The following is a 10,680-nucleotide window of genomic DNA, read 5'->3' on the forward strand; positions in this document are numbered from 1 at the left end:
TACACTCAGTCTTGGATCAGGCTAGCTGGGTGAGCAGAAGTGTGGGGGCCTCCTAGGAGGAGATATCCATGGGAGTACGTGGAAAATAATTGAGGATGAAGTTGGTGTTGGTTAACACATGCAGTCCCAGCCCACTGAGGCCCTCCTCAGGCCACCTATGCTGGTCTCATTTGAGCAGTGGAGAGTGACTGAGGGGAGTCGGGGAGCTGGGCACTCCATCTCGTGTGCGAAGCCTGAACTGCACTCCTCAGGTGACATAGCCAAGCCATTGCCTTTTCCCCTTGTTGGCAGAAAGCTCAGCAATCCTTAACACCCCCTCTCCTGCCCTGCCCTGTTGAGATTTAAAAAAAAAAAAAGTTTCCTCTTCTGGGCCTCAGAGCCACCTCCCACCTGAGCTTTATTGCTTTCTTGCTTTCTTGACACCCTTGGTGAGCCTCTGCAGCCCTTTAAAAGGGGCAGAACCTGTCATGGGATTTGTGGCTCCCGTCCTGGAGGTAAGAGTGGTCAGCACAGCAGGTGCGGGCTTCCCAGGAGCTCAGGCAGGAGCTGGGTCCTGTCCCAGCTCAGCTCTGATGTCTGGAGAGGTGAGCCCACCCCCGGCATCTTCCTCTCCCTCCTGGCAGCATATGGGGTTGCTGAGAATTCGTTCCAGGTTGAAGGGCTAGGGCCTTCTGTCTGGGCTCCCCTCCCACCCGTGTCCACTCTCTCTCTCTCCCTCTGCAGGCAACTGTATCCATGTGTGACCTTGAATTTGGCAGTGGCAAGGTGAAGGAGCAAAGCATGAGTGGCTGGTGGCATGTGCCCTGGTGTAAGCAGTTTGTGCAGCCTTGTCTGGTCGAGCTGCTGGGCTCGACCCTCTTCATCTTCATTGGGTGCCTGTCGGTTATCCAGAACCAGCAGAACACTAGAACACTGGAGCCGGCCCTGGCCCAAGGGCTGGCCTTGAGCCTTGTCGTTGCCATATTGGGGAACATCAGGTAAGACGAGCACCAAGCAATCAGCCTGGAGGTAATTTGGGGAGCTGGGTGTGGGCACAGCTGCTGGCAGGCACCCCTGGGCACACACTCAGGATTCCAGGAGGCACTGAGGATGAGAGTGTGGGATGGGGAGTCTGACTGCCTGGGTTCAAGCTTCACTCTGCAGCCTATGAGCTCTGTGGACCTTGGGTAAGCCAGTCTCCAAACCCAAAGCTCCTCACCTATAAAATGGGAATCATAGATTGTTTTAAAAATTATTTTCTTTTTCAAGCCTACACATACATAGTGCTAAACCATGTGCCAGGCACTATTCAAGCACTTTATAAATATTAACTTTTCCAGTCCTCACAACAACCCCATGGTGTAAGTAATATGATTATTCCCATTTACAACTGTGGAAGAGAAAAACCATGCAACTTGTCCATGGTTGTATGGCTAGTTAGCCGCAGAGCCAGGAATCAAGCCCTACCTGACTGGCTCCATCGCCTTCACCCATATGCCTCATGGAGGAATCACAAGAATTAAATAAGGTCAAGAGCTTGGCACATATTAGGTGCTCAATCAGTATTGCCTTCAGTGCTACTGTTATTCTTGGCAAGGGGATTTTAGTCCAGCCTAGGGGCTTCCTATGGGAATGCAGACACGTGCAGAAGAGTAGACCAAGGGGTTTTCCCACTTGGGCGCACACACCTGCAGCATTCCAGCCTGCCAAAGGGTGAGCAGAGGAGAGGTGCCGGGACAGGGGAGGGGCTCCTTTAGCCTTCTCTGCCAGTGCAGATGGGAGTTCAGTGGGTTCCCAGGAGAACCACGGTAATGACCAATATCTAGGACATAGTTGGTCTGTATTTAACCCCATTCGGAAAATAGACCTGAATAAAGAAATTGAAATTTTCTTTCCCAGAAAATCAGAATAGGAAGATGGAGAAATTTAATGTCTCTCTTTAAACGACCAAGGGAAGCTACAGGTAGAATAAAAGCTCATGGTCTTTGGTTCAGAATGGTCCAGGGTTGAATGCAACCTGTATCACTTAGCTGGGTGATCAGAGCCAGTAGCTGAACCTCTCTGTGCACAGTGGTATAAATGGGGGTAATAATAGCTTATTGAGTAATAATTTATTGATACTAACAACATCCTAGAGCTGGCAGAGCTTGGATTTGAACCCAGGCCAGCTGGCTGGAGAGAACATCTCTTATGCACTGCAGTCCAGTGCCTCTCTGTAATATCAACCTTTTATTCAGTGATTTGCTTTTTCAACAAATATTTATTGAGCAGCTATGAGGCTGTTGAGTGCATCCAAGACAATGTATGTAAAGCACACAGCACAGTCCCTGGTACACAGTAGCTGTTCAATAAATATTTGTTGAGTGAATGAATGAGTGAACTAACAATGTATCTTGATTGTTTTGCTGTTACTAAGTGTGAAGTGAGTCTAGGGAACATGTGTGGTCCTCAGATGGTCTAGCCTTCTCCGGATTGAGCCATACTCTGAGGATAAGTTTCTTTCTTCACTTGGGCTGGGGGAGGTGGTGAAGGAGATGTCAATGGCCTGAGAGACTTCTAACTCTGCATTCTCCTGGGAGAGGTCAGCATCCCCCCCATCCTCCACCATCTCTATTCTTTGGCAGAGTCAGGCTAAGCTTGGTCATGGACTCAAATTGAGACCAACTGACCCCTTTTCCTGGCCATCTCCCTGGCCCCTACTTATTGAGCCTGAGCATCAGCTAGTGCTTCCCAATAATTCATGAAGCTCACCCAAGGGCCTGGGCACTGGGCTGAGCCCAACAAGTTGGAGGCAGCTGGTCCTGGAGCATCAGGGTGCTTGGGTAAAGAGTAAGGCCTCCTTTTATCCAGAGCTAAGGTCCTCTGTCCAGTCTCAGCACAAGGAGGTGGGCAGGCCCATTTGGAGAACTTGGGCTTTTTTTTGTGACATGGGAGGCCTTAGGGTCACTTTCTGTCTTTTGAGGAATTCCTGGGTAGTACAATGGTTAATGTGCTCAGAAGAATGCGATCTACTTCCAAAACGAATTATCAGCCATTGAAAACCCTAATGGAGCACAATTCTACTCTGACACACATGGGGTTGCCATGAGTCTGAATCAACTCAATGGTAACTGTTTTTTTTTTTTTTTTTTTTTAATTATTATTCCTGATGGACCAGAGGGATTTAGTGGACTAAACTCTGAGGATATTTTTTCCATCAAAATGTGACTAGATAAGATATTGAGGAGTAGCAGAGACTTGGGGGGCCCCTTGGCTCTGAGATCTGGGCTGATTGAGCATCTTGGTAGAAAGGAAGGCTCTTTACCCATGAGTGATCAAGGGGCTGGCCAGCTCACCCTGCTTTTGACCTCCAATCCCATCCACTTCCCAAACTCCAGAGCCCAATCTCTAACCTAATCATGAGCTTCTGACCCCACCCCTGAGTCTCATTTCTATCCTGAACTCTTAATATCTCATTGCACTCAATCCTAATCTTACTTTCAGCCTCAGGTAGAAAATAGGGGTTTTATTGGCTGAGCAGTTCAACCAATTAATAGCTCTTATTCAGGGCCTGGTTACTTTTTTTTTTGTACTCATATAATTCTCTTTTATAATTTCTTATTATTATTTGTAGCTAGGCCTAATTACTTTTATTTATTTAATTATATTGTCATAGTTTAAGTGAAAGTTTATAATTCAAATTAGTCTCTCATACAAAAATTTATACATACATTGTCATGTGACCCTAACTGCTCTCCCTATACTGTGACAGCACACTCCTCCTTTCCACCCGGGATTTCCTGTGTCCATTCAACCAGCTCCGAACCCTCTCTGCCTTCTCAGGGCCTAGTTACTTTTAAGGGGAGGCCAGAATACCTCTCTTGGGCTACTAATTGGGAGCCTGGGGTTTCAGTCTGGCCCATGTCTCGTTCTGTGGCCATATCTCTGAAGGGGTTAGAGCGAGCACTGAGGGGGTTTGTAGAGAGTTAAGGAATGTTTTCCTACATGGTCTTCCTCTAGGGCTATCCTGGGGTCTGGGCTTAGGGCAGGAAATGGGCTGCTCTTCTTTTCCTGGCTGTCCCCCACATCCCTCATCCCACCCCTGGCACCTCAGGAAAATGGGGGAGACGTGATGCCTCGACTGGCTCTGGCTCTGCAAAGACTGCCTGGGCAGCTGGTTGGGACACGTTTCCTCAGGTGACAGCCCCAATGTCAGCCCTAGATCTTGGCCTCATGACTTCTTTCTTCTCTTGCTGGTTCCAGTGGCGGACACTTTAACCCTGCAGTGTCCCTGGTGGCTGTGCTGATTGGAGGCCTCAACCTGATACTGCTCTTTCCCTACTGGATTTGCCAGCTGTGTGGAGGGCTGATCGGGGCTGCCTTGGCCAAGGTGGGTGACCCCAAGGGAGCTGGGCTGGTGGCTCCAGCTCTGATGGGGCTGCTCGAGGGGTGTGTTTGGGAGGGGGGTGGGGAACTGTCCTACTCTTTGCTGGTTTCCTCCAGTGGAACAAATCCCTTTACTACTGGGGAGGGGGACACTCAAAAGGCCCTCGTGTCTGGACGCAACCTTTCCCTGGACAGACCAGGGGCAAAATCCAGGATGTAAGTTTTCACTTCCTGACCCCATTTTTTGTGATGGAGTGGATTTGGATAGTTTAAGTATTTTTTCATTCATTTGTTCATTCATTCAATCTACAAATATCTCACTGAGCACTGAGTGAGAATACAGGAATGGATAAGATAATTCTCCATAAGAAACTCCTGCTCTAACTTTGCAGTTGTTCTCTAGTTTGCTTGCCTTTAAACTGAGTTACTCTACACCTGATGGGAGTCAGTATTCCATTTGTTTGGAATCCTCACAACCCAACAGGAAGGCTATCCCCTGAACTTTTATACCTATACACATAACTCCTAAAAAGCCCTGGTGGCTAGAGCTAGTCAAGGGTCCCAGCCCAAATACAGACAAGCTCTCTTTGCACAATGGTTAAGTGCTTGGCTGGGCAGGAGAAAGACCTGGTGATCCGCTCCTATAAAACTTACAGACAAGAAAACCCTAGGGGGCAGTTCTACTCTGTCACATAGGGTCGCTGTGGGTCGGAATCGACTTGGCACACTCAACAACAACAATAACATAACTCCATGAACCCTGGACCCTCAGAATCATTTTCCCCATGTCCCTCTCCCAGCCTGGCTAGAGCTGCCCCTGCAAAGGACCAAAGGAAGTTCTCACTATCATCCCTGGGCCTTGCTACTCAAAATGTGGCCCAGGGAACCAGCAACATCAGCATTCTCCAGGAGCTGATTAGAAATGCAGAATTTCAGGCTCTACCTCAGCACTACAGAATCGGAATCTGCATTTTAACACAATACCCTGGTGATCTGTGTGCAAGTTAAAGTTTGAGAAGTGTGGGTGGAGTGATAGCTCTCTTTGATGTTTGCCTGGTGGTCAGGAAATCTTCTCTAGGTTAACAGTTTCTTGCCTGCCTCCCTCCCTTGACCAAGCTTATGGTCAGGTCTCCAACCAGCCTAAACCTTCAAAACACTGCCCTGGCTTCCCCTATTTCTCTCTCTCTCTTCTTCTCCCTCCCTCCCTTCTTCCTTCCCTCTATCCATCTCTCCCTCTCTCCTTCCCTTCCTTCCTCCTACCCTCCCTCCCTCCTTCCCTTCCTCTCTTGCCTTTTTTCCTTAAGTCTCAGTTCAACCAGGGGCCTTTGCTTGGTGTGTGTGTGTGTGTGTGTGTGTGTGTGGAGGAGGGTAGTGGGTGTGTGGGGGTGAATGGGGGAGCCCTGTCAGCCTGGGTGGGGTTTGGTCTATAGCTGTACAAGCTGCAGACTTTGGTCTTAAATCCCATTTTACTGTCTTCCCGTGCCCAGGTCTCCCCATGTCCTCATTTGAGACCCGCAGCCTGTTTCCCTGTCTGTAGACTAGGGGGCTACACCTTCCTGCTCTGATTCTCTATGGAAGAGTGCCCAGACTCAAGCCCTGCCACTTGCAAACTTGTCAAGGACTTGACAAGGACAGAGCAGCTGCTAGCAGTCACTGAGCACAGCCCTTGGCTCAGCACTTTACATTCATCCTCTCACTTACTCTCCTAACAACTGCAATTCTCGGAGAGCACTCACTATGTGCCAGATACTCCAAGGGCTCTACATGTGAGCTAGGAGCTATTGTTATCAGTCCCATTTTACAGGTGAGGAAACAGAGGCACAAAAAAGTAAGTAACTTGCCCAAGTTCAGACAAGCTGGTCAGCAGCAGAGCCGAGATGAAGCTGACTGAGCTGAAGCTTCTGGACTCTCCTTGCACAGCCCCTTCCAAGACCCTGACAAGGTCCAGGAATGTGTTAACCTGGTCATTTGTGTTTGTAGAGTTGCAAAAGTAAGATGCTTTTCTTTTTTTCCCCATGGGTTCATTCTTTTTTTGTTCCCCCAATTCAACAACTTCTACATGTATAATTCAGTGGCATCGATTACATTCTTCATGTTGCGCAATCAAATTCTTTTTCAAACTATCCCACCACCACTAACATAAACTTAATGCCAAAATAAGATGTTTTTGTATTATTTTTCTCAAAGAGTCATCTGAGTTATGTCAGCTTCAGGCCCACAACACCTGGAGCCACTGCTGGGCTATGTCCAGCCTTCAGATGAGTAAAGTGAGGCTCACACAGAATCACACAGCAAAAAGTGGCAGAGCTGGAATGGGAACCCAGATCTGTCTGACTGCACGGTGTGATTCATTTAGGTTTGACCATGACCCTCCACTGGTCATGGGGGCAGGCATTTGGGCCCCCTCCCCTCAGCTCCCAGCCGTCTCTCTGCCCCCACGTGAGGAGGAGCTGCTTCTCTCCGCAGGCATTAAGTTCCGAGGAGAAGTTCTGGAATGCATCGGGGGCGGCCTTTGTGACAGTCCAGGAGCCGGGGCAGGTGGTGGGGGCAGTGGTGGCCGAGGTCATCCTGACGATACTGCTGGCTCTGGTCGTATGCATGGGCGTCATCAATGAGAAAACCCAGGACACTCTGGCCCCCTTCTTCGTTGGCTTCTCCGTCATTGTGGCTATCCTGGCTGGGTGAGCTCCCCTTGGCTGTGGGGCTGTGGGACTGTGGGAGGGCTCCATCAAACAGGAGACAGTGCCCACACTTGGCCAAGTCTCCATTCTGGAGGACACCAGGCCTGCAGAGCCTACCTGAGGGTCAGCTGCCAATAGGGGTTGGGAAGACAATGCAAATGGGTGAAGTAGACTGGCATTGAGCAACAACAGGGAGTGGTGGGGACTGTGGTATCTAAAGGAGGCCACCACTACTCAGCTCTAGTAAATTGTTGTTGGGTAGGAGTGTGGGACTGGAGTGACTCTTCTTTCAATTCTGGTCAAGGAAAGACAGAAATACAGATATTTATGTGAAATTTTCTAGTTTCCGATGTGTTCATTCAGCTGGTGGGCAGCTTGGCTTTAGCCTCTGGCTTACAAAGAGCATCCACACTCCTTGTCTCACTGATTTTGCAGCCTTTTAGCTGGCGTGGGAGAGGGTTAAGGAGGCAAGGGGTTATCTTTCCATCTTATACATGATGAAACTGAGGCTCAGGCAAAACAGAAGTGGCATATTTAAGGTCATTGGACAGTGGAAAATTAAGTGACAGATCTGGGACAAGAGGGGGTGAGGAAGTCTCTTTCTGATGGCCAATTCCTTCCTTTCTTTTGGGTGCAGAATCAAGTCTAGTCTTTCCCCTGGGCCAGATATACTGTCATCTTTTGGGAAGTGGAGTCTAGGGAGGGCTGAGGAATGTGCATGTAAAGCTGGAGCAATGCTTTGCTGCCTCCTTGGGGCATTTGAGGAGCCCTGGTGGCGCAGTGGTTTAACGCTTGGCTGCTAACCAAAAGGTCTGCTGTTGTAATCTGTGAGCTGCTCCTTGGAAACCCTATAGGGCAGTTCTACTCTGTCCTATAGGGCTTCTATGAGTCGGAATCAACTCAGTGGCAATAGTTTTATTTATTTATTTATTTATAATGGCATTTGGTTCACTTACAAGCTTTTTGACTTTGGCTACTGGGCATGAATGGGATACGGTAAAGTCTGCGGGACCCCACCTGAGTGAGTAGGTCAAGAATACAGGTGCCAGAACTAGAAAGGTGCACCTGAGGAAAAGTCCCCCTATAGCAGACCCTGGGCCCCAAGCTTGTGGCACAATAAGGTCTCAATCTGGTTCAGCCAGATTATAGTTAGGTTATTGCATGTGAATTATATGTGGGGCATGAGGCTAGCCATGCATTTTCTCATTCACTCCTGACAACAGCCTGTGAGATAGGTAGTTTCAGCCCAGTTTTACCAATGAGGAGACTGAAGCACATGGAAGTTAAACAGGTCACAAAGCTAGAAATAACTGAACAAGGTTTTGAACCTAGGTCAGTGTGACTCCAAAATTCCCATAGTTAACTTTGCTTTATAGACTTTGGAGAGGACCTACTTCTATCTTCTCTTCCTGCCATCACCAGTATGCTGGTCATTTTACTAGAAGGATGTGTAGGGGAGTGGCAGGCTGTATGCTCAAGGAGGAGTCAAACCTTTCACTTCCTAGTACTAACAATTTATTTACCTATGTTTTCTTTGGGATACACCCTGGAGCCTACGATATGGTAACTTAGAATGGTTTCTGCATGGCGTGACCCAGGCCTAGTTGAGGAAATGAACTTGAGATGAGTTAGGGCCTGGCTGGGACCTTACTTGACCGGTGTGGCTGGGTGTTTACAGGGGCACTGTGTCTGGAGCCTGCATGAACCCTGCCCGTGCCTTTGGACCCGCTGTGATGGCCAACCACTGGGACTTCCACTGGATCTACTGGCTGGGCCCGCTCCTGGGCAGTCTGTTTGTAGGAGTGCTCGTCAGGTAAGGGCATGACAGCTAAGAAAGTCCAGGGCTAGAGGGCTGGGCTCTCACTTGGGTTTGGAGAAAGGAAGAAGGAACCTTCTTCAGAGGCAAAGAATATAGCTTTCTCTAGGACCTTTGGTTGCAAGTGACAGAAATCCATCTCAAGATAGCTTAGGTCATGAATTAGTAGAATTAGCTGGTCACATAACTGAAGAGTTTACAGGTAGCACTGGCTTCATGTAGGAGCTCAAACAATGTCCTCAGGCCTTGGCTTTTCTCCTAGGCTCTGCTTTCGTCTGTGTGGGCTTCATGCACAAACAAACTCTCTAGTAGAGGCCAAGATATTCACCAGCCACTCTAGGCTTATATCATAGCAGTTTAGCAACTCCAGAGGAAATATAACGATTTCCTCTGTTCTGTTTCTGGCAGAAGTTCTGGTCTGATGTTCACTGGTTTGGACTGACCCAGCTTGGGTCCTATGTCCATTTCTGAATGGATCACTGTGGCCATGAGGGTAAGGCACTCTTATTGGCTAGGTCTGGAGCATGAGCCCACTGGGGTGTTATCTGAACAACCATTTGGAGTGAGGAGAGGAGGCGTTCCCCACAGGGGTGTTGTACAACTCCCCATTTGCACAGGAAAACTATGTAAATGGTGCCCCAAGAGCATGCATATCAGGGGGTGCTGTTCACATAAAATACAATGTGAGTAGTGCTCCCCAGGGTTGTGCAACAGATCATCAGGATAATATTACCAGAAGGATAAGTGAAATCCTCGAGAGAAAAAAATTACAAAGGCCCCCTCCATCCTGCTTGACTGCTCACCCTTGGCTCTCTTCTTGTGAGCCTGAAGGATCCTCAGGGTCCTGTAGGCTCTGTTCCAGGTAGTTCAGAGATTAGCGTCTGGATTTGGTACAGGTTGGGCTTGTCTCCCACCATCTGGGAGAGAGCAGGTACTGGGCTGGGCTGATCTAGACTGCTTGTGCCATTGTCCAGCTACAGTCCCACAAGCCTTCATGACCTAACTTGTGGCTTCATGAAAAGCATCTGTTGCTTTCAGAACGGCAGAGAGGAGCATCTTCAGGAAAAGATTGGAAAACCAAACAGGAAACACTTTCTCTCTCTCTCTAAGGGGATCTGACTCTTGAGGTTGGAAAGGCTCAGGAAGGCATCTCTCTGGGAAATTCTGGGCTTGGAGATATTTGATGAAGGGCTGGGTCTTTCCACCAGTGTTTCAGAGACCTTACTGGGCTGTCTTTCTTATAGAGTATTCAGTGGTAATGGGAAAACCACCCTAATCCTAAAGGGCTGGTGAAGCTGAGATGGTGGAGTTCCTGCTGCCCCAGGTGCCCTCTGGTGACCCGTCTTGGACTGCAGACAGGGCAGCTTCTGCATTACCTGCTAGCGCAGAGCCTAGAGGAGCAACTGACCTGCTTCTCCTGACTGGACCTGGCTGCTCCAATAGACAGACTGCTGCTAAGTCCCAAGGATACTCTAGGTTCTTTGAATTCCTCCGTGTTCATCAGGGACTTCTTCGGCCTGGGGAATGTGCTGTTAGCACTGCCCAGAGGGAGGTGGAAAACAGGTCAACAGAAGAGTTTTTCCTTACAGGGAAGGTCCCAGGATTGGAAAAACAGTTGGAAGAGGTGGCTGTTTATGTACCTCAGCACATTCTCCCTACCCCCTTTATTCTTCTCTCTTGTTCCTTGATTCCTCTGTACAGAGGGCTTTCTGTGGCCTGATCACTTCCTTGCTTCCTGATTGCCAACCTAGCTTTGCAATAAATAGTCCAGTATTTCTCCCACATGCCCACTGGCTTTCATTTCAGAAATGGACACTGCTGGAGAGGACGCAAAAGTTC

At 48.7% G+C, this 10,680-nt stretch overlaps 1 protein-coding gene across 1 annotated transcript; it reads left to right on the forward strand.

Annotated features, from left to right (window-relative positions):
• The first annotated feature begins 717 nt into the window (after positions 1-717).
• On the forward strand, positions 718-10,148 carry AQP8 (aquaporin 8). Its single transcript, XM_004373463.2, has 5 exons — positions 718-977; positions 4,222-4,348; positions 6,811-7,025; positions 8,704-8,838; positions 10,086-10,148. Exons 1-5 carry the CDS (start codon positions 736-738, stop codon positions 10,132-10,134), a joined length of 768 nt encoding a protein of 255 aa, XP_004373520.1. The 5' UTR covers positions 718-735; the 3' UTR covers positions 10,135-10,148.
• The last annotated feature ends 532 nt before the right edge of the window (positions 10,149-10,680 follow it).

The sequence above is a fragment of the Trichechus manatus genome, unplaced genomic scaffold, assembly GCF_000243295.1.
Source record: "Trichechus manatus latirostris isolate Lorelei unplaced genomic scaffold, TriManLat1.0 scaffold00024, whole genome shotgun sequence".
Classification (NCBI taxonomy): domain Eukaryota; kingdom Metazoa; phylum Chordata; class Mammalia; order Sirenia; family Trichechidae; genus Trichechus; species Trichechus manatus.